Source organism: Anser anser (genome assembly GCF_964211835.1).
Source record: "Anser anser genome assembly, chromosome: 3".
In the NCBI taxonomy this organism is placed as follows: Eukaryota; Metazoa; Chordata; class Aves; order Anseriformes; family Anatidae; genus Anser; species Anser anser.
Genome location: NC_139722.1, coordinates 49,938,561 through 49,965,680, shown reverse-complemented (window position 1 = coordinate 49,965,680; position 27,120 = coordinate 49,938,561). Strand labels below are relative to the sequence as shown.

Here is a 27,120-nt window from a genome sequence, read left to right as displayed (position 1 = left end):
CATTTTGTGTAGGTTAGCATTTTATGGTATATAGATTGTGTGTGTTGGCTAATACGTGCTGATACAATCCAAAGCCTTTACAAAATATTGACTTCTATTTTGGAAATAAATAACAAATTTTTTGTTCTTTGTTTCTGAACATAACTGCCTGGTCAGAAGCATATCATACATTCTATGATTCTATGATACTGCTTTCCGTATGGAACTGGTATCATTCCTAATAACAAATTTGTGTTTCTCAAATACATTCTATTGATTCAAAAAAGAAGAATTTTGAAAAAGGACTTAAAATGAACTCTAAAATTTACATCAGACATTCAATAAAATGATCTAATCTTCAGACTCATATTAAGTCAGTGCTATTTTTTGTTGTCTTCAGACCTTCCTATCCTGTACATGACAGCTCACAGATTCTAGCAATTAAAAATTCCTGCTATAAACAGCATATTGATGCAGTCAGGACCTACTATAAGAAGGAGCACCAGAACTGGTGTGTGATTGATGCCTCTCAGAGCAAGTGGTGGATATGGAACAAAGTACTGCGGGAAGTTCAAGTGGTTGTTAAAGAAATACAGATATACCTGGAAAGAATAAAAGAAGGTAAAAGAAAAACAAAGTTGCTCAGAATAATATTAATTTATTTAAGAAGCTGTAATGTAATGAGTGCATTTAAATTCAACTTCAACTTGCTTTGAACGAACCTAATTCCTGGGCACATACATATCTCAAATTCTTTAATCTCACCTGGAGAGAGCTTGAAGAGATCTCTTGAAGACAGCAAAGGTAAAACCAACTACAGCACACAGTCTGCAGCCATCTTCCAAAGAACAGGGCAGCAGAATACAGCTGAAAGAAGTCAGAGGTCTTGAAATCCACAGCAGATCTTTCAACTTTGAGGGATAACAGAAAATCACAAAGGGTACCCCAAAATATACAAGGGGAACTATGACTTGCAGATTCACTTAGGTGTCAGTGGAGGAATTAGGAATGAAGGGAAAAATGTTAATTATAAATTCAGAATTAAGGTTAAATGTCCACTTAAGTTAATTTCTGTACTGAGGGATGAAAAGCATGAAATGGCATAGCTCCCACTTGAATTTGTATGTGTCAGCATAGGTCAGGATTAAATGTGTCCTTCAAATATGTCTGTACAGTTCAACAAGGATTTCTCTAAAGCACAAATGTGTCTCGTCTTCCTTATCTCATACCTTCCTTTTGGTTTTAACTTTTACAGCTCTGTGGCTGCACTCTTCTTACAAATTTCAGTCTTAAGTCTCATCAAGTTTGAAAAGCAGAGTTTTTAAATAGCCTGTGTTTTATATGGCATTCTATTCAAGATTTTGAATATACTTCATCCAGATAGACTGTAGCAAGATACAGATACATTTGCAAGATACAGATGAATAAATGGGAAGCTTTCCTCACACCTTGCACTTTTTGTCACCAATGTAAAGAAATATAATAGCTGAAGTATCCCTTAGCAACACAAGGGATTAAAACAAACTATAAATAAAATTGTCCCAGGGAAAACACACTAGTAAGCTAAGCATGCAGAGTATCCCACATAACTAATGATTATTGTATTTCTTGAGTAAATGCTAGGAAAGTGTCATTAAAATTCATTTATAAAATGGGTTGCAACTTCATTTTAATATCAATCTATAAATATTGCTATTTTGTTTCTCATTATTTCATATTGTTTTCACATGATAATCTGGAACATCTTCTAAACTGTAACATTTCTACATAGAAATGCTTTAAATTTCTGTCCTTCATTAGCAAAACATTAATTTTTATTAACAGGCAAAGCAGCCAGCATTGCTGATTTATGTATCACCCCTGAAGAGCTGCAGTGTCGGCTGGGGGAGTTTGGGCAGTACTGTCCCGTCAGCCTTGCAGAGAAGGGTGAATTGGTTGACTGCTCTAGCACATCATCACTGCAGTTTGCTGCAGAGTTTCGAGGACACTACTACAAAATGGCTTCACAGGAAGAACTGGAGGTAAGTGTCAAAACACTTGTGGGGAGGGGACTACAGGGAAATGAAATGTTGCCTGGATTCTTTGATTCTGTACAGAAACAAGCAATAGGTAAATTGAATTAGACTATTATTACTGATATTCTCACTTTTGGTCTGTATACTTTGCTATCAAATGTCCAGTCAGACAAAATGCAGCCGAGAGCCCATTCAAACCAGTGCTCTTCTTACAAATTGTCATGGATGAAAGATTCATTTTAAAGTAACCATTTCCTCTGCTCTCCATCTGTTTTGGAGGGGGTTGGGGGTAAGAAGCCACAATGGGTAGTGATGGATGGTGGGTGGATAGTGATGATTTCAACTGAGAGTGGGTTGGAAAAGAAATGACTTACCCAACTGTAGCAGCAGTGCCAGCACACTAAGAGGTGTTGTAGAAGAAACAAGTATCTAAATTTCATGAGCCAGTCCTCTGGAGTTTGACAACCAGTCTTTCAGTCCTTCTTTCATTATATAAACATTTAAATTCTCCTTTTACAGAAATTCTTGAGCAGACCAGAAGTTTATGTGCCACCACTGGCACCTCACCCTCTTCCACCCCCACACATGCTACCAAAAAGACTAACAGCAGCAGAAGTGAAGGCCTTATTCCCCAGAAGTGCTGAAATGCAGGGATACTGTCCAGTCACTTACCTGGATGGAAAACAGAGGTACATCATTCCTGTTTTCATAACTTGAATTACAGACAAAGTATCCTATATTAACACATTAATGAGGAAATGCTTTCAAAGTACTTTTTAATAACATTCAGGGTTTGGAAAGAAAAACTGATCACAACCCTCTGTATTGTGCCTGTGGCTTTGCAAATCTGTGCAAAATAACCTTCTGAAACTCATATGACTACAGGTTTCAGACTGAATCTGGACAAGCTTGCATAGAAAGTAAAATGCAAGTACAAAATGTCTAAATTTTGGGACCCTGGAAGACTTCCCTTGAATCTGAGTTTGCGTTCCATTCATGTCATAACTCCACCTCAAAATAAAATGCAGAAATGCAGCATTGGCTCCCTCTTCCATCTGCTTTCAGCTTCCACAGGAAGGAAACACAAGTGTGCAGTCTGGAAAGGAGCAGCACGACGCTATAGTGTGAAAACTGGCGACCAGCCTTTTCCAAATTTCTGCTCCTCTCCTCCACTAGTTTTCTTGCAGTAGTGAGCACTAAAAACATTGTTGCTTCAGCTGTTAAAAGATTTTGCATTAGTCTTTATTCTGAGGGTGAAAAATACCCTGTCAACTCCCTGCTTTTACAGCATGGTCTAGAGTATTTCTAGTAACCAGACAAGGTATATCTGAAGCATCCTAACAATCAGCAGTTCCTCTACATCTGTAAGTGAAAGAAGCAAGAGGGTTGGATTTCTCTCCAAAATCCTTTAATGGTTGTGAGGCAGATTTTGTAGTGGAGACTTAGGTTGGCCAGATGATCACGTACTGAAGATTGAGAAGGAAAGATACATAGGTTATCAGTTCTCTGAACCCAGGATTACTTCTCCTTATGTATCTTGGGTAATGTCAATTTACTTAAATTGACAGTTAAATAGAAGTGTATTAAATGCATGGGATCCATTTCCCCAAAGCCGACTAAAGGTGACAGCAAGCTTAGCTTTCTGAAAGAGTATTAAGCCAACCACAAGGATCTGTGTTGGCTTACTGTCTTTTGTGATGAAGTCTGCTTGGACGTAGTTTGAGTTTTCTCTATCACAATCCTTCAAAAGTTCAAACAAATCCTACAAAACCTATGTAGATGGAAAACTAAACTATTACAGTTTTCTAAGAGATCCATAAAGCTCCACCTTAAAGCTCCACTGATTTCCTCAGTGTGCAGGAATTCCTCACTGAGGTACAACCTTAGGAGTCAATTAATTCTGTGCTGTCCCATCTTAATCTTCTGAACAACCATGGTTGGATTTTAACTAGAGGAGCTCTAGAGTAGCTCCATAAAAGTCCCTTTATAAGCAGGTTTTGAGGAAGGGACTTACTCAGATTTTGACCCTTGTAGCTGCCAGTAATGTGATGGAAGCATGGACAATCTGATCACTACCTTTTGTAGTTCCTACAATTGCTAAATTGCCAGGAGGCTCCCAGTATCTGATAATTATGCACTGCACAGGCATAATACTTTCTTTCTCTGTCTCTTCAGATATGAAGCTTTGGTGCCTGGCAACATTGAGTACGCTGTAACATACCAAGATAAGGTATATGTTTTTGAGACTGAGGAAAAACTTCTGAAGTTTATGAGGTGAATATACTAACTGCATTTTCAACCTTAATCATGTCACAGTTTATACATCTTTGAAGTGTTTACTTTTTATCTGGTTAGGTTACCAGAGAAGTACTGGAATTTGAAGCTTCCACGTAAGCTCCCTCCAAAAAAGGAGCCAATACTACTCACTGCACTTCCCATGGCTGGATACCTTGAACAGGCCAGTCGCTGCTTCTTTTTTTTTAAATGTGATTGTGCAATGTATAGGATACACCACCCAGTTGTTTTGGGTTTTAAATGCAATTTAAGTCTGATGAGTATTAAGAGGATTATATTAGATTGAAAAACGTGTACTTACCATTGAGGAAATTTTTAAGATTTAAAATAATAGATATCAATAACTTAAATGGTAAAAAATACAAGATACCAGAGGGGAATAAGAAACTGCAAGATTCTATGATGGATTTTATGACTCTTTTATTTATCATACCTTGTAACATTACATTTTGCTTTTATTGTAAAACCACGATAGACACAAGCCTATCTGGAGTCATTTAAGGATAGTTGGTTACATTTTCAGATATGGTTATGAAATAAAAAAAGATTTTACAGTCACTTCCCTCCCAATTTTATATTTTTGTTTTTGTCTTGTTTTGTTTGTTTGTTTTTACAATTCACTAGCTTAGATATCATCCTAGATTGTTAGATTTGCAGGACAACAGGATCAGGATTTATATATTTTTTTGTTCTAGATCTATCTAATGGTCATCTAAAACAGTTTTATTACTTTAGGGAGTAGCAACTTCTCTAATAAAAGCTCTAAATGAAGTTGGATGCTTAAAGCCGAAGTTTCCATTCCTAAGCGTAAAAAAAACTGCTCTGCTGTTTGTGGCCTGCCATTTAAAAGGTAACGTACAAAATAATATGCTATGAAAACAATAAATTAAGTAACTGTAGTAAATCATCTGATACAACATTGATAATCAATTTATTTTGTTTTCTGATGTCCAATCTGGAAAAACAGTATTATATACTGATTGGAGTACACACTCCCAAGTTTCTTGGAGATGTGTATGGACCAGGGATGAAAATAAGGTTAACAGCATAGGTAGATAGATAGGCTCATAAATCATGAGATTTTAATGACATTTTATCACCAACAACTTGATGGCCTTGATAACATCTCTAACGGGTATCACAGAATTTTGAGACAGAAGGTTAGATTTTATAATTTAGGTGGCACCATATTTTAAAGCAGTCATAGACAACCTGAATTGTCTTTAAAAAAATACTGAAATCACTGTAATAAAAGACTGCTGAAACACACTCTGAGAAATGGTTTCAGTGCCTGAATGCTTGTCTTTTTTAAACTGTATTAAGTATGCAAATGATACTTAGTAAAAAGCCTCACCTTGCAGATAACTTCAGGACAACTTTCTGATCATAACACGTCTCTGACAAGACATCAGCTAAATATGTAAATGAAAGGCCTAATTGTATTGAAAAACAGCTTAAGTGCACATAAAAACAACTGTCATTTTCAAGAAAAGCATTTCTTCTACAAGGGCTAAGTACTGATACGCTAAATTATACAGTACCAGAGAATAGATGTCTGTACAGATTCAATTAGATTTTTACGTATTTAGCAGAGAAATGAAATGTTATTTATCAGTCTGCTTGTTTGTGAAGTTATCTGACAAGATTTCATTATTAATATGGAGTATCAGTATGATGATTATTTTCAATTCAATTTTTTTTAATTTAATCTACAATCTGATCACCTTGCTTTTCCATAACAAAGATAAACAATTCTAAATGAAACTAGGTGTTTTGTACTCTACCCACAAAATTATGATAAAGTATTATCTCATGGAGCTACCAGAGGTTAGGACTACTTCTTCACTGAGGAAACTTGTTCAAACTTCATCTCCTGCGCTCGTATCTGCTATTTTTTAGAACTTTTTTTTCCTCCACTCCAAGACAACAGTTGCAGCTAATAATCTTTAACAGTCTGCAATCAGGCTAAAATAGTGCCAGCTTTCATTTCTGCAATCTGATTTGCAGCTCTGCTGTGGCTTTGGTCTGGTTTTCAGTACATACTGCTAGAGATTTCTGGAGCAAAACCAACACTTCTTCAACTCACCGGTTTCGCCTTTTACAAGGCAACCTGTTTGGTGAGTGATCATTACCTTGCCTTTTGTTATTTGGAGGTTTTGCTTATCCTGTCAGACAAGGGTAACCTTTATTATCTGTCTACTGTTCTTCACATCTAGCATTATTCTATCCAGCTTCCAGTGCCCTTCACAATTTTCTTGGGCTATCACACGTTTTTGCTGGAGTAGCTTTGTTACGGAAGACCACTGAACAGTGTAGGCACTATAAGCCCCTGTATAAACATCCAGGTCTTAAACCAGCAAAGCTGTTTTTGCACTGTAGGTTGTTTCATCCATGAAGACTGTTTTTATTCTATTGTTAGCACAGCTTTGCTAACATAACTATGTCCATTCTAGGAATGCTTTGCTCATATGTTGTATCATTAAATCATTATTAGTGCTGGATGATGAACTGTAAGGGTTATGTAAGTGCACAGAACTCCCCTCATGCACTGACAGTTCGACTATAGGAATCCAGGAAAACAGGTTTTCTTCTAAGACTGTGCAAAACTGCTTCTGACTTTAAGACATAGCGTTCTAGTACACTGAAAAATCACCTTTGCAAATACAGCATTAGTTATTATTGTCTCTTCAGAGAAGTTATGCTGTTCTTGATCAAAAACTTGATCAAAGTGCAAAAAACTGATGTACCCCCAAATATGGCTTAGGACAGAGGTAAAAAGGGAAAGAACCAATATTACTTTCTTTGCAAAGTCCTTGCCTTTGAAATTTCCTTCCTCTGAAATATCAGGGGTACACAGTCAGCTTTTGATTTTTTTTATGGGCAAAGTATTTAGGTCATTGTTTAGTTGTGTTGATGATGCAAAAATTCCAAGGATGGTGCTGAACCAGCTTGGCTCCAGGCAAATCTATTGGTTCGCACACAGACACATGGCCACGCTGCTTTTGGTGGGCTCAGGCCTAGGAGAGGTTGAGCTGTCAGAGGGAACCTGGTCTGGCTGCGTGCAGCCCTGACTCACCCCTTAAACGTGTTTCATTGCAGAGCACAGGGGAAAGCAGCACAGGGAAGGCCGAGCAGCTCCGTGCTGAAGCACGGAGATACTGAATGACAGTGCGATACCTCAGCTGACCTCCTCGGGTGCTTCTGCATTGTGCCTTCTCACCTGCCTTGCTCTGCAAGGGCGATGCACGCTGGGCACGGCACAGCCCAGGGCAAGAGACACGCCTGGGTCCAGCACCGTGCCCAAGCTCGCTGTTCCTGCACGCTGTTACCCGTCAGGAGCTAGGCCCGGTGCGGTGCCCGCAGGGCTCCCGCAGCCGCTCAGCGGGCCGGCACACTAAGGCGGCGCTTTGTTCCCCGCAGCGCACAACCCGCGGAGCTCGGCGCAGGGCCGCCAGGCGTACCGGCGGAAGCTGGCGGAGCTGAGGGAGCACTGCGAGCTCGTCCCCTACCTGGGCCGGGCGATGCCGCGCCACTACACCGAGCCCCACCGCCGGCCCCCCGGCTTCGACCTCAAGCTGCGGACCTTCCTCTCCCTCAAGGACGCCCGCCCCACCTTCCCCTAGCCCGGGCCGGCCGGGGAGCGGGGCCGCTACCGCCCCCCCCCCCCGCCGCCACTTCCCGGGCGCCGCCGTGCAGCGGGGGAGGAGGAGGAGGAGGAGGGCCGGAGGGAGGAGGAGCGGCCGCCGGGGCCGCGCTGCCGGCCGCCATCTCGCGTCACGGCGCCGGAAGCGCGGCGGCGGCGGAGCGGTGAGTGCCCGGCCCGGGCCTGGAGGGGCGGCGGGGCGGCCCCCACGGAGCCAGGCCCCGCTCCGCTGCCCCTCCGCGGCCCGAGCCTGGGGGGTGGGGGGTGGGCGTTGCTTGGGCTGTGCCCCGCAGGGGTAAGGATGTGGCTTCGGGTGGCCAGAACCCACAGAACCGGCACAGCCCGCTGTGGGAGACGTGTGTGTTGTAGGGGACGGCTGCAGGCCGCGGTGGTGCTTCAGGAGTTCCTGTAGTACACCGCAAATCGGGAGGGACGGACCTGCAGGCGTGTTTTAGGGGGCCCCAGGAACATCAGGCCTGCAGCCTCCTGAAGTTGGGGCTCCCAGGTCAGCGTGGCTCTGCTGTGCTTGGTCAGGCAAATTCTCCTCTCCTTGGTAACCGAGGACAGGACACACAAGAATGGCACAGAACTGCACCAGGCTGGGCATAAGGAAAAATTCCTTTACCGTGAGGGTGATCACATGCTGGAACCGGCTTCCTGAAAAGGTGGTTGATGCTCTGAACCTGTCAGTGTTCAGCTGGCATTTGGATAACACCCTCAGTAATATGCTCTAACTTCTGTGTACCCTGAAGTGGTCAGGCAGTTGAACTCGATTGCCTTTGCAGGTCCCTTCATATTGAACTGTTCTGTTCTAATTTGGCTCTAGCGTGAGCTATTTGGTGGCTGAATGGGCCTAAAGAATCACTTGTTGGCCACCTCAGTAGCACTTTGATATCACCTGTATGTAACACATGTTGTTTCTTACAGCATTACTTCAGGTAATCATAATTGTTACATTCATTGATTGCTGTACTTTAATGTGTATTTGTATTTAATATGTCAGTTTTATAATTTAGGATGGAGGTAGCTAACCTGTTTCACATTTGGCTCAGCTGGTCCTTGTGAAATGACCATTTTTGGCACATCTTCCTTTGTGTTTTCATTTGATGGATTCTTCTGAAATTGCTGGATTATTATTTTTTTGTATATATTTATAATTGAAAATGTGTAGCAAGCCAAACTGATGCTTAATACATAGCATACTCAACCCTATTTCAGACACGGTTCTTAGAAAAATCTGCTGGCTTTATGCCTTTATTGTGGACATAGCCTGAAGCCTCACAGGTATGTGTTCTGAAGGAGAAATTTTTGGAAGGACACAGAGTCTGGCCAGGCTCATGCAAATCAAGTTTTATCATTGTTTACAGGATTTCATAGCCTGAATAGTCTGAACTGGGGCATCTGTAGTGATGAAGCTGCAGTTGACAGTTTTTTTGATTGGTTTGTTTGTTTCTGCTTAGGAGCAGTGAACAAAGAGATCTTTTTGTTCAATTGTTTTAATTGTGAAAGAGTTTTCAGAAGGGGCAGCCATGTTTTTAGATGCTGTACAGTTCACAGTACATTAGAGCTAAACAAATAAAATAACTGGCAGTAATTCTGATCTTGGAAGAAACTATCTGTAGCCATTTCTTAGGATTTCAAAACACTTTCTGAAGAAAGAAACCTGTGTCAGCGTTAGAATTGACTTTATAAAGACAATTCAGAGGTTTCAGAAGTGCTTTAAAAAGTGTTGAACTCTGTTGACTAGTAAACAAAACAATACTTGATGTCTTTAAATGCTGACTTCCAAGATACTTTTTTAAACTTACTCTATTCTTGTAGGTGCCTCCTTTCGTATTTGCAATAAAAATGGCAGAGACGGCTCCTGACCCTTCTGAGAAACTGGTTGTCATCCACTCGAAAACTCACAAAGATACCATTCTAGCTAACTTTGAAGAACAAAGGAAAAAAGACTTTCTTTGTGACATTACTCTAATAGTGGAGAATGTGCAATTCAGAGCCCATAAAGCTTTGCTCGCTGCCAGCAGTGAGTACTTTTCAATGATGTTTGTAGATGAGGGCGAAATAGGGCAGTCAATTTACATGCTGGAGGGAATGGTTGCCGACACCTTTGGAGCACTACTAGAATTTATCTACACTGGTTACCTGCACGCCAGCGAAAAAAGCACAGAACAAATTCTAGCTACCGCACAGCTTCTGAAAGTGAATGACCTGGTGTGTGCCTACACCGACTACCAGGCCAGCCGCAGCCCAAGTAGCGCGCTGCCAGCGCCGTCTAACAGTGGCACCTCCGTAGCCCTTATTGCAAGCGACAAGAAAAATGAGGAGCCGCCCAAGCGAAAACGAGGGCGACCGAGGAAAGTCAAGACTGTCCAGGAAGAAAAATCAGCAGCAAATTCTCCTGAAGATGTGCAGCTGAGAGAGAACAACTCCATGCAAAACAAGCAAAATTTTATGAAAAAAGACATGGCAGCAGAAGAAACAGTTGTCAGTGAACAGGATCCAGCAAGGAAGGACGCAGAAGAAGCAGAACCTGCTTGTGGCTCAGAAGCTGCTGTCGATCTGTCAGCTGAGAAGGATGAGAATTATGATCCCAAATCTGAAGGAATGCAGAGCACTCAGAGCCGTTACAGCAAACGCAGAATAAGGAGGTCAATCAAACTAAAAGATTATAAGCTGCTTGGTGAAGAGGATGAAAAAGGACTGGCAAAGAGAACTGATGGAAAAAGAAAACGTACAGGTTCTGAAGCTCGCTGTAAAGACTGTGGCAAAGTATTTAAATATAATCACTTTTTAGCTATTCATCAGAGAAGTCATACAGGTAGGTGTTAAGAGACTGCTTCTTTGAGTATAGGATTTAGTGACTTGCTGCTAAATGCAAGCCTCTTGTTTAAGTATGGGCTGTTGTCCATAGCAAGAGCTGCCCAAAATAGCACACTGATCCAAATTATTAGGCTGTGATTCTGTGACTGTTTGCTGTTTTCTTATCAGGAGATCACTTAGCCTTTATGTCTTACCTTGATTGCAGTTTAGTTAATCATTTCTCTGTTAAAACACTGAATTATGTGGCAATACTTAAATATTTTTACTGCTACACGAGGCCTGCCTCTTTCTTTTAATTCTCCTTATCACTATCTAAAAGTCATTTTTAGTAGATACTAGATTGCAGTGAGTCCCACTGCCAGCTTGTAATATCTGGTGAGAAATATCACATCTGTACTTAGAAATGTCATCATCTGCTTTTAGGGGAGCGCCCTTTTAAGTGCAGTGAATGTGGCAAAGGCTTTTCCCAGAAGCACTCTCTTCAGGTCCACAAGCGGATGCACACTGGAGAACGGCCGTACACGTGCACTGTCTGCAGCAAGGCTCTCACAACAAAGCATTCTCTTCTGGAGCACATGAGCCTACATACAGGTAAATATTCCAAGGCAGAGGTAACCTCCCTCCCCCCAAAGAAACATGCCTTTCTGGGGAAAAGAAGTGTTTCTGCTCTTTCTCGTATGTGCTGACTTTTTTTTCCTTTTCTTATACAAACTTTAGATGCGGCTTGCATTTTAATAAGTGATTTTCTTTACAGGGCAAAAGGCTTTTACATGCGATCAGTGTGGGAAGTACTTCAGCCAAAAGAGACAGCTGAAGAGCCATTATCGAGTACACACAGGTATAACAAGTTTGGGTTGAAGAGCTGGCTGACAGTCCATGCTCATTTGTCCTCATAAAGATTGACTAAGGCTGAATATTCTTCTTTAATAACGTATTTAGGCTCAAAAGACTGAATAGTGTACAATAAGTGGAATGTTTAAAAAGAGAGTTAATTGAAGAGGACCCTTCTGATTTTTAAAAACTAACTGTGCTGTATTTACCATAAAATTTCATTCGTTTTAGCTCTGCTGTCAATGTTGCATATAAGCTAGGAGTTTTTATAAACACTTGTGTGCTGAATGTTGTGCACGTTGCCTTGTAGTTTCCCATTATTTTGAATTAGTAATGGCAGACAACCTTTAAGAACTGTTTTACTCAGTTTTCTTTTAGAAAGATGGAGGTAAAATTACATACGCAGGAAATGGTGAAAAAAATCGGATTTTACAAAGGTTCAAGAGAAAGTAAGCTTGAGGGGGAGCAGGTGTCAGACCTCTCTTCTACCATGCTAAGAATAAACAGAGACATAGGGGTGTGTCAACCTGCTAGTTTTCATGACGAGGTAGGGAGAAGGCAGTGAATCACCTTGTGTTTTATCTCTATATTATATCAAAGTGGTTATTTTACAGGAAAGTGCTTTAACAAAGATCACTGAAGAGATACAGGGGATCACTTATGCACTGACACTTTTTTTGTTGTTGCGACAAGGCCGTTCATTGCCGGAATGTAACCAGTGTCATCGCAAATTCATGGATGCAGCTCAGTTAAAGAAACATCTAAGAACACATACAGGTAATACCGTCTGTTGGTTGTTTTTATCCTTTTTTCTTGAAATAACACAGACAAAATGACACGTTGCGCAAAGGACACTTCATTTCTCTGGGATGAGCTTTAGCTGTGCTTATACCTAATGGTGCCTGTGTTAAAAATTAGGAGATATGGTATTGAGATTGCATAATGAGCACACAACAGCACGTATTACAACAGTGCAGAAGCAGTACCTACTACAGGAAAAGCTTTTCTTCTTTCTTTTTTTTTTTTTTTTTTCCTTAGGAAGCCAGCTGCAGAAGATGTTGGTTAGCTCTTCTGTGGTAAAATCTTAGACTGGGAACTAAATTCATGAAGAGAGCCACATCCAGCATTTATTGGGCTTGAAATGACTACGTAGGAATGGAAAATGTACATCCTAAAAGAGTCAGGCACTCCTGTCTGTGGGAGACGGATGCTTATGGAAAATGTTGCTGACCATAAAAATAATTATTTCAGTTTATCTTTTTATTATGCTGTAGTAAACCAGATGCTGGCAGGAGACTGGCTGGAAGGGATGGTGTAATACAAGTGACATCAGAGGGTGTTTTAAGGTTTAGAGGGCGAGGTGATACTTGAACGGCTGGATAACAGGAATAAAAAAAAGTTGATCTCTCATGATGACAAAGCATAAGCTTCTTAAAATGCTTTTCTTTGAAGAAGTTCATAAGATAATGTGTACATATTTTTTTCTTTTAAAATAGCTCTAAACAGTGGCAATTGTTCCTTCCCAGAATTGAATTATATATGATAATATTACATGTGGTTGTAGTAATGTGCACAAGATCAAGTTGTGAATTTTAACTCATGTCCTTAGTGAAAATAAGAGCTTTAAATTCCATAGGATACGATGGGGTTGGAATTTGTGCTTTTGGGAGTTTTTGATGTATCAGGGATAGTGTTAGCTTGTGATACTTTTAAATATTGCCTTTTTTGTTGAGGACAATGTAGTGTGTGTTTACACACAACAGTTCTGTATCTGAAGCTGATACAGTGCTGTAAATGTAGCAGGAGATGAGCTTGGTGGTAGGAAATGAGGAGAGGGAGCACAAGTAGCCATGTAAGTTGCAAAAATAGATTAACTGAGTTCTAGTAGAAACTGATTTGCAGTAGATGGTGCTTCTGGAAAAGACAGTCCGGACACCAGTATTACCAGTGCAGAAATGCCAATGGATCTGTCCCATCTCAAAAACAAGAAGTAAAATCACGAGGAGTTTGGGGGAAGAGTGTTAACATTGATTTGACTGTTAACGCTTTGGCAGCAGTTCTGTAGCACTGGATGTCATAAGAACACAGTCCCCTTAAGTTGCTCCTGTTTTTCCAGTGCGGTCTGGGACCAGGTGACCCCTAGATGTTCCTTCCAAGAAACATTTCTTGTTCTCAAATTTCACCCCAGCCCTCTGAAGCTGAATGAAAGCCAATAAGCTTTGCAGTTCTACACTAAACGTGAAGCTTCCTTGGAAAGTGGCTACTGCCCTGTGCTGAGTTTCAGTATGCTTGGGTGGTGTGAGTTACCACTGTGGTGATCCGGATTCTCCTACCTAGTGTCTTAAAGACGTTGAGTGCAACAAAGAAAATCTGTGGTGTGAGTTAGGCATCGGTTTTGTTGGGTGGTATCTGTTTCTTGTGAACCTTTCTGCTATTTAATTCAGTCACTCTGCTTCTACTCAATTAGACGCAAGAATTAAAATTACAGTAAAAAGCAAACAAAAAAATATTCAACCCACCGTAAGTTATATTTTTCTCTGATTGGTGTTAGAATCATAGAATGGTTTGGGTTGGAAGGGATCTGTAAAGATCATCTGGTTCCAACCCCTGTGCCATGAGCAGAGACATGGGACGTGTTCCCAGGGTGTTGCAGGTGTAGGATGGACTCTTAGAGGTCAACAGGCTTGTTAAGGTAATGGATTCACTTCTCAGGTTTGGAAACACGGGCTTACTCGCCTGGTGTGCTGCATGTGAGCCTGGCATTAATGTCTACTAGTTCAGGGTCAGCCTTTTTCAAACTTACCTCTTCCATGTGGATTGAGCTTGAGGCACCTGCATCTGTCTTAGGCATGTTTTTTGTTGCTCTAAGGGCTTGGATCACCTAGTTCTCTGTCTTCAAAGAGGAGACATATCGGAGATGTACCTTCCAAATTTTACACCCTCATTTAACGAGTGAGTTTGTTCCATTTCAGTTATTCATCCTGACCCATGGCAGAAGCACGATCATTTGGCTTTACATGCTTAAGAACAATGTACAGTAAAATGTCACATTTTTAAATAAATTCATGGGAAGTGCTACATGAAAAACGATGTCAAATTTCTTTTTGACAGGTGAGAAGCCCTTCACATGTGAAATTTGTGGTAAATCATTCACAGCTAAAAGTTCTCTTCAGACTCACATTAGAATTCACAGGTAAAGTATGTCTCATTTTCATCACATTCTTTAAAACTGTAATTTTTCATCTGATACCTGTATCCACTGCATGTTCGATTACGGGATGGTCAAGGTTTGTTTGCATTTGGGATGGATGCTTAAGGGCTGGCATTTTTGTTTAATTTATTTAAAGAAATAATTAGTAGTGGAAAGTATTGCACAGTTAAATACTAGTGTGCCAAGACACTGAAGATTCTTCTTTTGTACATCATCTGTTTAATGACCATGTACTTCGGTATTATTTTATGAAAAAAATTTCCTGTGAATTTTTGTTTGACAGCAAAACAGCAGCCATGGTGTAACAAGGTTATTGGAACATTTTCCTGTTTTCCTGTAGTCTATCATGTCTTTTCAATAGCATTCCTTAGCTTTTACCGACGTGAATATTGCATAAAGGCACGTCAGATTTGAAATCAGTAGAGGACTGTTTTGTGCCTTAAAGGCAAATATTTCCAGTATAATTTCTTGTCCTTTTGAGACAGGCAGCAAGGCAGGATTTAAAGACTTCTTTCAGTTAGGGAGCCCACACTATTAATAAACATTCTGAGAACAGTCAGTGCTTACGATCCTGTAAGTTGTTGCGTTCTTGTCAAGATCTAGCAGCACAGAGCTTGTACCTCTGGTATCATGACAGGAGGGAAGTTATGTTACCTCTGTAGCACTTGGGCATATATAGACTAATGTAGGTGTTGTACAGTGAGTGAAGTTGTGTAGAAATCAGGAAGTCAACCAGAACATTTTTGAATGTTGACTATTCTTAAGTGTTTATGATGCAGCAAAAGAAAATAATTGTTTTGATTTTTTTCTATATTAAGTTGTCGAAAGCAGCGCTTTTAAAGTGAATATTTTCATGAGATCAAATATGTTCTTTTGCAGAGGAGAAAAGCCATATTCTTGTGGGATATGTGGAAAATCCTTCTCTGATTCCAGTGCTAAGAGAAGACACTGCATCTTACACACAGGCAAAAAGCCGTTTTCTTGCCCGGAATGTAGTTTGCAGTTTGCTCGTCTGGACAACCTGAAGTCTCATTTGAAAATTCATAGCAAGGAAAAGCAGTTTCAGGAAGCCAGCACTGCTCCCAGCAGCAACACTAATTCGGAAGTCAGAAACATTCTTCAGCTGCAGCAGTATCAACTTGCCACCTCTGGAGGGCAGGAAATTCAGCTGCTGGTTACAGACGCAGTGCATAATATAAACTTCATGCCTAGTCATAATCAAGGCATCAGCATTGTCACTGCGGAAAATGCCCCAAATATGACAACGGGGCAGGCTGCTAACCTCACGCTGCTTGCTCAGCCACCGCAGCAGTTGCAAAACTTGTTGCTTTCAGCTCCGCAGGAGCAAGCGGAGCAAATCCAAAGCATCAATGTGATGGCAAACCAAATAGAGGCTGCCCAGCCTGAACAAATGCATGTCATCACTCTTTCCAAGGAAGCATTAGAACATCTCCACACTCATCAAGGGCAAAATGAACACATCCACTTAGCAGGATCTTCCCATCCAGCTCAGCACATGCAGCTGACTCAGGAATCAAGTCAACAGTCTCACTCCAGCCAAGATACAGTTCCTTCCCATCAAATTAGTGAAGAACAGAATCAAAATGTACAGGTTTCTGAATCCCATCAGCAGCCTCTGTCGGTAAATGAGTCAGCTCATGAGCATCCTGTTCAAGGGCAACCTTTCTGAAAATGCGTATTTGTCATCAGAGGGCTAGGCTACAGCGTGCTTCTCAGCCAAGCAGTGATTACACGCATTGCACTTTCTTTTCTGCAGCATAATCTATCTGAAGATGCATTTCTTGGTGATTTTCCATGGGTGACTTTCAGTTTTCTTAATATTATTTATTTTAGACATTTTTATTATTACAAGTTGGTATTTCTCTACCGTTTAGTCCATACCTCACAAGCGATTCATGCTTTTTTTTGTGTGTGCCGCTTGCACATCCATGCCTACTGAGCAGATACTTGCCCTGTAATTTGCATTTCCACGTGACTTTCCAGGGAAGCGTGCCTTGCTGGTTGAAGAACAGTGTTAAGGTATCTGCTGACCTGAAAGTACAACTTCTCTGCTGGATTTTACATTACCTGCACTACTGTCAAGCTTAAGATAACCAGTACTTTTTTGCAAAGAACACACCATATGTCTTCTGTCTAATGAGCTTTCTCTCTGCGGGTTAACGTATAAGTTCCTGTGTGACCATTCCCTTAAGTGCATTTTGATTTATTGAATACCAAATTGGTTTGGGTTGGGTTGAAATTATTGCAGCCTTTGCCTGGTTCCGGATCGCCCCTTCCATTACTGTATGCTTTAAGAGTTTTGCTCCTCAGAAATGCTTAAGCCATTGCACTTGAACAGTGGCAGTGTGATGCGGTGGTTACACTGGACAACTGAAAAGCCCGAGTTCTGTTAATTCCACCACTCGCCCGCCGTGTGACAGTGAGCAAGGCAGTTGACCTCCGTGCCTTAGTTTCCTAATGTAGTAAGCGTGGATAGCGTTCACATGCTCTGCCAAGCACTTTGAAGAGCTCTTGATGTTGAAGGCACTGTCTGTTAAGTGCAGAATTCTCTTCCTGACAGGCCTCGGTCTAAGCCTAGGAGCCAGTTTATATTTGAAGTGTTATTTTTTCTACTTTTCAGAGCGGAATGTAATGTTACTTTTAATATATGTTAAAGCCGGAAATCGTTTTTGTGGGGACTTGGACAACGAATAGAATCTCTTCAGAGCATAATGAGCTATATAAAGGGGGCATATCGCGTTAAAGTTGTACAGCTATTTTTGTTGTCTAGATTAGATGAGCACAGATCGTTTTCAATGACTGACTGCTAACAAAAAGATTTGTCAACTTAATAAAATGCCGTGCCGGAGTATACGCTTTGCATCTTCAAGTTCAGCTACTGATAACATCTCATGTAGCGTACAGGTGTGTTAAAATCAAGATAAAATGCCATTGATACTTTCCTCATGTTCATTTTAAAATGTCCTTCTTGTGATTTACAGTGGTATTCTGTGTTTTAACAGATGAAAAATGTAAAAAAATAAGACATTGGCAGGTGAATTTAGAAACAAAACAAAATCTGTGATGCTTGGCTTATGTGACTGACCAGAGGGAGTCACTGGTATAAAAGAGCAGTTCATGAATGGTACAACAGTTTCAGGTGGAAGGGACTTCAGAGGCCAGCCAGTCCATCATCTTGCTCAGTTTGAACATTTTCAAGGATGGAGATCCACAGCCTCTCTGGGCGACCAGTTCCAGTGTTTGACCGTAACTGTAGTGACAAAATGTTTCCTGTACTTCCTGGCAATTCTCCATGTGCCAGTCTTGTGTCTGCTGCCTCTCATCCTACTGCTACACCTCCAAGGAGTGTCTGGCTCTGTCTTCTGTGTGCCCTCCCATGAGGCAGTTGAAGACAGCAGTAAGGTCCTCCCAGACCCTTCTCCTCAGGGCTGAGCAACCCAGCTTTGTCAGCTCCAGCTCTTTAATCACCTTGGCAGCCTTCTGCTGCGCTCAGCCCAGTGTGTCAGTGTCTGTCTTGTTCTGGGGAGCCCAAATTCTGGTTGGTGTTCCTTACCCAAGTATTAGGCAGGCTCCTGACCGTGTGCTGCTGGACTTCGGGTAAGTATCTCAATTTTTTCAAAGGACTAGGTTAGGTTTTATATAGATTGATCATAAAGAGGGTAGACAGTGGGCATAGATCAATACAAATAGCCACATCCCACAGCAGAACACTAGTTAGGCTTTTCACCTTTTTATTTTTTCCCTCTCAGAACAGCAATACAATTTATACTTCCTGCCACTGAGGAGAAGCAGCATATTCTGCAGCTGTACTTCAAAAGGTTGAAGTCTTGGTGCTGTGAGAACATACGAAAAAATACAGTGAAGCTGCTTTTAAGAGCTACAGAAATCTTACTGAATTGTATACATTTAACATAAATATCCCAGTGGTTTCATATCAACAACTTCTATCTATAATGAAGGTAAACTAAAATACTGTAATGTGCAACTCTGCCATATACTGACATAACTCCTGAAATGCTTAGAAGCTGGTTACAAGCTAAATTCCAAGCCATCAGTGAAATAATTGTTAAACACTTTCTTCTGGTTTTTGATTTTTTTTTATTTGTGCTTTAAATTGTTCACTGTGAAGTTCCCCTTGCAAACCACGTTTGAGCTGCAGTCACACAGGCATTGCTGGATGCTCCCTTTCCCTATAATTAAAAAGGAAGTTTTGCTTTTGGAATTTTCTTACGCTCTTCTTCTACCAAATCACCCAACAAGCGGTGAAGAAACTTGCTTCTGCGAATAGCACAGCAGTGACTAATCTTGCACTCTGCATTGCTTAAGCTGCCAGCACACGTTTTAGCTTGCAGTTGGGAAATTAAAAGCTCGCGTGGTTTCTCACACCACAAATGTTGCATTTTGACACCATTTACTTCCTTTGTAGTGAATGAGTTTATATTAAAGATGAAAATCAATCTCTATTCTGTGTGTGCATTTTTAAGGCTACAACTGAAGCCTAAAATTGCTTTGAGTTTTAAAGGAAACCCCTGCAGCTTTGCTTGTCAGTCCAGCTGTCACCAAGAACTATTCAGCAAAAAATGCGTGCCCCTAAAACTATGCTTCGAAGCAGCTCTCTAAATACCTTTCCTCCCTAGCCAATAAGCACATTAGCTTCTCACTTCCTCACGCAAGATAACCTTAGCAAATTCATCTCATTGCTTACTGTGTTAAAATGAGATTAGGATTTTGGACGTGAAAGTAGGAAAATAAGTAGACTATTGAAAGATCCGTTTTTGTTAGTGATTAACGCAGTTGTATGTTTATGCCACTCTATTTGTAAATTACTCAGTGTGTGTGACCCCTAAAATAATTTTACTGTTCTTCCAAATGCAAGTTAATGAAATACCAGCTTTTTTTTCCTGAAGATTTTGGCTGATTCGCCAAGTGAAAATTTAAACAAACTCCTATGGGGTAGAGCAAACACGTTGTGTTGAAGTAGGTACTTGGCTATTGTGTGTGTGCTCACGCTGCTTGCCAATGATGCCCGTGGTTTAGCTGTAAATAACATTCGACCTCAGCAATCTGAAGTTTACAGCATATGCAGTTCTGCGTCTAGAAGCCGGGACGCTGTCGTTGTGGATCAGACGTATTTTTTACACTTGTTTTATGCTCTCTGCTGTGCTCAGAGGCACCACCAGGGGTTTTACAGCAACTGCCTCTTGGTGTCTCAGGGCAGGAGGCGATGATTACCTCCTCACGCGCTCCTGCAACCTGAATGTTTATTCCATTAAAGCTGGGGATGCTGAGCCTGGCATCAACCTTGCCAGTTGTTCAGGGAAGAGATCGGCTCGCATCCATTAGTAAAATGTTTGTTTCACGCTCTGAACTAGTTAGGCATCACGGTCAGGCCATGGCTGGTGTTTGCTAGGATCTAGCCTATTGTGCTGCTGCTGTTGTTTTGTTGTGTGTTGGTTCTTGTTCGTTTGTTTAAATCTTTCCCCACTTCACCTTCAATGAAGGCTAGTATGGGATTAGTTCCTAATCCCTTACCTGATGCCCCAGTGAGTGCTTTCTGTCTCCCCGCGAGAGGCAGACTGAGTGGGGAAGTGCCTCCTTCAGAGGATTAAAGAGGCTGCTGCTCACAGACCTGCAGTTCTGCGAGCTACCAGAGACCTGTATGCTTCATCCCTTTTCAGATCTTCCATAAAGATGGTGAATAACGAATGGTTTTGGACAACAGCTGGACCACCGTTCATCTCTGGCCCAAGCAGTTCTTCCCCATGGAAAAAAACATCCAAGCATATTCTAGGTGATCCAGCGTCTCACTGTAGTATGCTTACTGCTATTTTCTGGCTAATATTTTAATACTACCTAATGGAAAGTATCTTTGGAATAGCTGGATGCAGAGTTTTGCTTTAGTTAGGAACGCCCTGGTGTGTCCTGCAGGTTTTTCTAACATCCGCAGTTGTAGCCTGGTGTCTGTGCGTTCCCGAAGGGGACCAGATCCCAGAAGTGTTCAGGGGTCATTCCTGCAGCAGTCAGTTGTTGGAGAAATTCAGTCTGTGGACAGCCCATTAGTGAGTATATCGTCATCTTCAAAATCACATTTCCCCCTTGCGTTTGCTTTAAATTTTTTGATTATGTCAGCTCCTGCCTTCCACCTGGAAGACTAAGCTTCCTTAGAGGTCTTCCTTGTTTCCTCAGCCGAATCTGTCCATCATTCTCTCGCAGTAGGAAGACTTTTGAAGCCTCCCACACTGTTTGCTTTGACTGCTGGGTGACCAACAGCTGCATTGTCCCTGCACAGAGATCTATCAGAAAGGAGCCGGCACGCAGCAGCAGTGTTGCCCCTCCTGACAGCCACCACAGCCCTGTCTGTTGTGGTTCGGCAGCTTCAGCAGATGAGCTGGGCAGCGTTTCCTCTCCGGGTATTTGCTGTGAAGTTCTTTGGCGTTTGCATCTTTAACAAGCGCACCATTATTCTTCCTGCTGGGCGGTGCTGTAGGCATTGGGCTGCCCCAATTTACATTAATCCAGCCTGACTTTCTGTTCTCTTTCTCGACCTCTGTTGGCTGCTATCTTGGACTGAAAGGAACTGAAATGGCAGCAGGGGCAGCAGGTGGAGAGGTTTGGTGAGGGCAAACCCTCCGAGCATCACGCAGAAGGAAAACTCTTGGGGCTCATGTGTCAGGGCACGTGTACACGTTTCAAAGCACTTCATGTTTCCAAGAACATCAGCTGCACGCCTTTTGAAAGGGCTTCAGTATCATCTTTTAAACGTACTGTACAACTGCTTGTGCTTGCCATGCTTTCCTTCACTGTAATCCTCTCTCAGAAATGATGGCAGTGCTGTACGTCGGCCTGCACTGAGCTGGGCGAGCACACCTCCAGCAAACTCTTAGCACCCGCAAACCATCTACACCCTTTTAAGTACTGTGACTAAGCCTGCAAAACAGTTTCAGATTGTCATATGTGGGTAACAGAAAGGCTGAAAAGAAAAACAGGCATCCAGCTTAGCATTTTGATAATTAATGATTTCGGTAATTGGCAACCTGCTCAGTAGATTTTTGTGTACCTGAAGTACAAAGGGATATGAAAGGAAGGGGAGAAATAAAATAAGGAATGGATAGAGACAGCAAGTAATCTGTGACTCTTGGCCGGTTCTCTCTTTTAAAAAAGCCCAACATAAATTTTCAGAAAACAGTCCTGCACAGCTAAAAATATTGTGCTGCTGTGGTTAACTGCTGGTTTGTTTTTTTTCTTGCTGCATTTTTTTCTTTGGCTATTGGTTTTCATTGGCTATTAGCTGACTATTAGCAGCAGGTTTGTAGTTAATTCCTTCTTGCCCACAATGGCAGTAAGAATTTGCACACCTAGAAATTATCAGTGAAAAAGAACAAGCTATATGTGTGTGTGTATGTGTATATATATATATATATATATATTTATTTAAGAAAAATGAATTTCTATAAGGCTGCTATATAATTTTCTGGCCGGAGCAGAAGCCATATGGTCATGCTACTAAAATTAGGCTCTGCTTGTCACAAGCTGCAGAGCCTGTGGCAGCCTGGAGAGGAGGAAAAGGGCTTTCCTGACCTTCGTTCAGCCACAGCGTTGAAAAAGTAGCTGGAGTTTAATGTGCCGGCTGGTTGTGGTTAGCCAGAGTCACGCCTAGGCTTGTTCTCTGCCACCCCTTGTGTGTACACAAATTAAAACTGCCTCGTCTCTGATGGGATTTTAATATGTCAAAAGTGCTTTTTTTTTTCCTAGTGGAGACATGATTTATTTCCCACAGCATTATCTCTGTGCTAAACTACATCACGCAGTAAAAGTAGTGAGCACAGCAAAAATGACTTGTGATGAAGCTTCAAGTCAGTGCATTGAAGAATATGTGTTTGTCATACCTAAATGAAAATTAAGAAAAAAAACGTGAAAAGAAAAGAAAAAGGTGTGCAATAACTCTCTCTGTAAGAATGGGCCCCAGTTTGCAAACAGGCTTAACTTCTGGGAAGCTCCCCAAGTGGTTCAGAACTACCCAGCTGCGAGGCTCCAGGCTTTTGTGGTTCTGCCCCTGGGGTTATGTACAAGTGTAGCACTTCATGAAGCCACTGGGATATACAATTCCAAAAAAAAAGTAAATACAAACGTGCATTGTTACTAAGACAAGAAACGAATATAATTCTTTGTTGTGTTTAACATAGGTTTGTTCTGTCACGGTGTTTTTTTCTGCACGAAAATTACAGCTGTCTTATCGGTAGTCAGATTTTGACATGCTGAGGATGAATTTCCTCTGGGGACGTGCAGGCTGTTCTGTTGTTCTGCAATGCCGTGAATCTCTGACCTTACACAGCATCAAGTTTTGTCCTGTCTAATAAAAGTGCCCGCTAATATCCACATTGCTCAGAGACTGTAAGCGAAGTGATCTGACACAGGTGAGCTGGCTGCGACCCTCGCTGAACCCGCAGCCATCCCACAAAGCCGCTTTTGTAGCAGAAAGTGAGCAAATCCGCTGGGGTGGCAGAAAGCTTTGCTGTGATAGCTGCGACCCCTCCAGAACTGCTTTGTCACCGTGCTGGGCTGCATTCACCACGGGGAACAACGTCCCATCATGTCACCACAGCGTGCATCACGCAAAGAGCTGGGGGGAGCTTCCTTTACCCAGGGTGTTCTTGAGCTGTAAATCTGTCATGGGAATTTGCGGATGCCAGATTTCTGCACTCGGCCAAAAAGCAAACAAATTCACATGAAAAAGATGCACCAAAAGGAATTGAACACTGAGGTACCACAAAAGCCGTGAGCAGCAGCTGACCGCAGGCTGGGAGGGTAGTGGGGAAGCACCACTGCCATGTTTGCTTCCTCTTGCACTTTTTGCTGGGCACCTGCTCCCAGCGGCCATCAGAAAAAGGCTCCTCACCCCTGGGGTATTTCTTTTAAAATGATCCAGCTCCCGGCTCTGCCACACGCGCTGCATGCAGTCTGCTTTCCCTTCCTCCCCGGTGAAAAGAGAAGTCGGAGAACTCCTCAACTTTCTGTATGGTTACGTGCGATGCACGCGTGCTACAGACAAGCCGTACCCGCTGCAGGAGGCGCGTGGCCGGGTTGCCGTGGCACCGGGCTCTGTTGACGAAGGGGCGCCATGGACCGCGGGCGGCTGCCGGTGGTGGCGGTGGCGGTGACGGGGCTGCTCCGGGACCCGGCTTTCCACGTGGCCAAGTGCGCAGCTGAGGTGAGCAGCGGGGAGTGGTAGAAATAAACCCCACAACATCCGCGAGCAGGCGTTCAGAGCGATGTGCGCGCTACAGCAGGTGCCGGGTGCCTGCCTCTGCAGGTGCCAAAGGCAGGAGGGGAGCGGTGCGGTAACTGGATTAACACGTGGCGGAGGCTGCAGGTGATTAGGGAAGTACTAGCTGGGACAGGACAGGGCAGAGGGGTATTAAACTGCTCGTAAGTATTTTTTTTTCCCTTATCTGGAAAATCTAGGCGCTGAAGCTGAAGTTTCCAAGCAAGTTTGTGGATCCTGTAATATGTCCTTTATTAGAATTTGCATGGCATGAATATTTACAGGAGAAGAAGAAGGTAACTCTCATTACTAACAGATACCTGCACCTCTATAATTGAGATTAGGTCTTGGCTCGTGGGCCACTTGTTTGACAACTTCTGGCCGGTAAGATAAGCAGGGCCCTCAAGGCTTGACTATGTCTGTGAGTGCTGCTCAGAAGGTGCTGGGTGGCCCTGGGGAAATCCCTGGGGGACGAGGGCAGAGGAGCACGCAGGCAGCAGACCCTGAGCTGTGTGCAACATCAGCGCACCTCACCGACTTTGAGTTGGCCAGATTTGTGGTTTTAAAAAAAGATAAAGCATAAAAAATAGCACAGGCCACCCATGCAGTGGTGTGGTGTTACCTGTCGCTCCTTCACTCAATGTGGAAATAATTCCTTGAGGCTTTAACCCCTCTGCAACGCAGGAACTGCGAGGTGAGGTGTGGGCATACGCCTCCCGCGTGATGTGCTTCGTTGACGGGCGGCTGCTGGGGGACGAGAAGGAGCTGCTCAGGTGGGCCCTCCGCCAGTGGGACTACCGCGATTTTAAGCCCGAGGCGCTTTATCAAGCCATCTCTGAGGATTTCTACACCAAGCGCCTGAAGAACAGCCAGGCAAGTAACGCGGTTTTACAAGAAGAGCGCGAGGTGTGCAGCCAGCTGTACTTGTTATCAGACAAAATGCAGAGGATGCCGCACTGATTCCACGCAGACTTGAGAACAGAGGGCACAGAGCAAGACACGTGCCTTTTGGTGGGGTGAGGGGACGGGCATTCCTGCTGATTCATTTGTCCTGCCCTTACCGTACAGGCTGCGACAGGCGTGTGGACAAGTGCAAGGCGAAGAAGCGGGCCCTGCCCAGGAGTTCGCTTTAGCACACTGCTAGGGTTATTTCTGCCCAGAATAGAGTGAAACGTCCTCTACTTTTTTGATTGTTTAAACAAAGCAATAGAAATACTGTTCTGTACCAGCAATCCCGCAGACATCTGCTGAGATGGCTCGCACTGGGCAGCTGGGCGCTGAGCTGTGTTAGAAAGTGAGGGCTGCACTGAAAGCTGGCCTTCATCTCACTGGATTTGTTTTTCGCATCCAAACAGCACATGTTTGTGTACCTGGACATAGCCATTGATGAGCAGCCCGTCGGGACACTTCTGTTTGAGGTATGTTGCTGTGAAGAACAACAAAAGCAAAGAGCAAAGATACCAAATGTTGTGGTTTCACTTGTCAAAGGAGGCGGGAACAAAATCTGACCAGTTGATGTCAGTTATGAATTTCATGTTTCTCTTTTCACACTCACTTTGCAGCTCTTTTCTGATGCGTGCCCCAAAACCTGTGAGAATTTCCGTGCTCTGTGTGTTGGAGGAGTGAAGTCTCCTTGCAGTGGTCGAGAGCTGACTTACAAAAATTCCTGTTTTCATCGGCTGGTAAAAAACGGGTGGATCCAAGGAGGAGGTGCGCTTCCAAACGGCCCGAATAAATCTGGGTCACAGCAGAAGTGGGATGGGATGATCTGCATGGTTTACAGCCCAAGAAGACATAACCAAACACAATGGAAAAGCCAATCTCTGCAGGACAAGCTCTTAATCAATACATAGGAAAAATGGAAAGCATCTTTTTTAGCCATCTCACTTTCTAAATAGATAAAAAGCGTAGATAATTTGTTCTTTTAATTATCCAAGACTTTTTGAAAATATCTTTGGTTAAGTACTTAGGAAACTAATCGAAACATTAAAACACAAAGAATATACACAGGAAAACATGTTACTTGTTTTACGGAGAGATTAACTTACGGAGGCATTTAGCCGAGGCTCAGAGCCGTGCCAGACGTGTTGGTGAGCTTCTTGAGCTCCAGAGCCTGGAGTCTGGCACTGTGTGCTGAGAAGAAAGGCACCACGAACATCTCATCACTCAGCTTGTCCAACACCCCAAGGGAGGATCAGATAGTGAGCTGTATCAGGAGATGTTGCCTTCGTTACTCCCCTTTGGTCTTTCATCTCCCTTACCTACCTGTATTTCTTTCCTGTGTTTGCATTGCTTACTCTAAACATGAGTGCTCAAATCCATTTTAAGTTTATACTTTGAAGATGCACTTTGTACATTCCACAAGCATCTAAGCAGGTATCTATGTACTCCACAAACACAACCTAAGATTGCTGTTGCACCCATCAGAAATCTGTTCCAATGGGAATTTCTCTTTTACCATACCTTCTTTCTCAAGCAAGTTAGCAGCCTTAACCTGCCGTAGCATCACAGATGCCTTTTCCTCCTTTTTTGTTCTAACCCCATTCTCTCTGAGAGACGCCCTTCTCCCAGCCTGTCCCATCCTCAGCTGATGCAGTGACTCATGTAAAGTTCTTCCCAAAAGTCTGTTAAAATGTCGGTACTAAAAGAGAAAGGTCTGTGCAGTTGTTTCCCCGGCAGATACGGAACCCATGTCTCCGAGCTCTGCTGGAGCTGCTCAGACAACCCCGAATCCTGCCTGTGATACACGTGGCCTCTGACTGCTACTTTTGTCTGCCCTACAGACATAGTCACTGGGAAAGGAGATGGAGGAGAGTCAATCTATGGTCCCACCTTTGAAGGTATGTTTCCTTAATTACCTGACTGTGCAAATGGCAAATTTAAGCAAAAATCACATTGTTTCATTTCCCTGGAGGAAATAATTTGATTTTTTTTTTCAGTGAGAGTTTGTTTTAGGCGCTGACTTGAAGTCTTGGCCCCCTCCTCTGATGCTGGGTGCTCAGCTCCACCTGTCCCCTTTCCCTGACAAAATTAGGGCTCA

The 27,120-nt window shown here is 42.7% G+C and overlaps 3 protein-coding genes and 1 long non-coding RNA gene across 19 annotated transcripts in view; 3 read left to right on the top strand and 1 right to left on the bottom strand.

Annotated features, from left to right (window-relative positions):
- AK9 (adenylate kinase 9) overlaps window positions 1–7,912 on the top strand; it is a gene marked incomplete at its 3' end in the record, with an annotated part of 72,905 nt that extends 64,993 nt beyond the window's left edge. For all 3 annotated transcript variants that reach the window (XM_083831855.1, XM_083831854.1, XM_083831856.1), the window contains 7 exons: window positions 380–600; window positions 1,804–2,000; window positions 2,514–2,683; window positions 4,170–4,268; window positions 4,350–4,452; window positions 5,025–5,139; window positions 7,710–7,912. In XM_083831855.1, the coding sequence (XP_083687981.1) occupies window positions 380–600; window positions 1,804–2,000; window positions 2,514–2,683; window positions 4,170–4,268; window positions 4,350–4,452; window positions 5,025–5,139; window positions 7,710–7,912 (1,108 nt within the window). The remainder of the gene's footprint in view (window positions 1–379; window positions 601–1,803; window positions 2,001–2,513; window positions 2,684–4,169; window positions 4,269–4,349; window positions 4,453–5,024; window positions 5,140–7,709) is intronic.
- A 53-nt stretch (window positions 7,913–7,965) lies between these two features.
- Window positions 7,966–17,670, top strand: ZBTB24 (zinc finger and BTB domain containing 24). 4 transcript variants are annotated; one of them, XM_083831874.1, is made up of 7 exons: window positions 7,966–8,096; window positions 9,754–10,753; window positions 11,179–11,346; window positions 11,510–11,593; window positions 12,280–12,363; window positions 14,698–14,779; window positions 15,677–17,670. In XM_083831874.1, the coding sequence occupies exons 2-7, from the start codon at window positions 9,781–9,783 to the stop codon at window positions 16,485–16,487; spliced, it is 2,202 nt and encodes a 733-aa protein (XP_083688000.1). In that variant the 5' UTR covers window positions 7,966–8,096; window positions 9,754–9,780; the 3' UTR covers window positions 16,488–17,670. The 4 variants fall into 4 exon arrangements, 3 of the variants coding, with proteins under 3 accessions (XP_083688000.1, XP_083687998.1, XP_083687999.1); XM_083831872.1 differs by lacking the exon at window positions 7,966–8,096 and adding an exon at window positions 8,112–8,597; XM_083831873.1 differs by lacking the exon at window positions 7,966–8,096 and adding an exon at window positions 8,112–8,870.
- A 347-nt stretch (window positions 17,671–18,017) lies between these two features.
- Window positions 18,018–27,120, top strand: part of PPIL6 (peptidylprolyl isomerase like 6) — a 13,467-nt gene continuing 4,364 nt past the window's right edge. For 2 of the 3 annotated variants that reach the window (XM_083831892.1, XM_083831894.1), the window contains exons 1-6: window positions 18,018–24,026; window positions 24,281–24,376; window positions 24,765–24,953; window positions 25,436–25,498; window positions 25,643–25,790; window positions 26,864–26,920. In XM_083831892.1, coding sequence (XP_083688018.1) covers window positions 23,937–24,026; window positions 24,281–24,376; window positions 24,765–24,953; window positions 25,436–25,498; window positions 25,643–25,790; window positions 26,864–26,920 — 643 coding nt within the window. In that variant the 5' untranslated portion in view covers window positions 18,018–23,936. The remainder of the gene's footprint in view (window positions 24,027–24,280; window positions 24,377–24,764; window positions 24,954–25,435; window positions 25,499–25,642; window positions 25,791–26,863; window positions 26,921–27,120) is intronic. The other variant, XM_083831893.1, reaches the window with a different exon arrangement.
- Window positions 24,962–27,120, bottom strand: part of LOC310897836 — a 12,556-nt gene continuing 10,397 nt past the window's right edge. For 7 of the 9 annotated variants that reach the window (XR_014582621.1, XR_014582622.1, XR_014582623.1 and 4 more), the window contains 3 exons: window positions 26,129–26,286; window positions 25,636–25,848; window positions 24,962–25,506 (listed from right to left, as the gene is read on the bottom strand). This is a non-coding gene — a long non-coding RNA (uncharacterized lncRNA). The remainder of the gene's footprint in view (window positions 25,507–25,635; window positions 25,849–26,128; window positions 26,287–27,120) is intronic. The other 2 variants (XR_014582624.1, XR_014582625.1) reach the window with 2 other exon arrangements.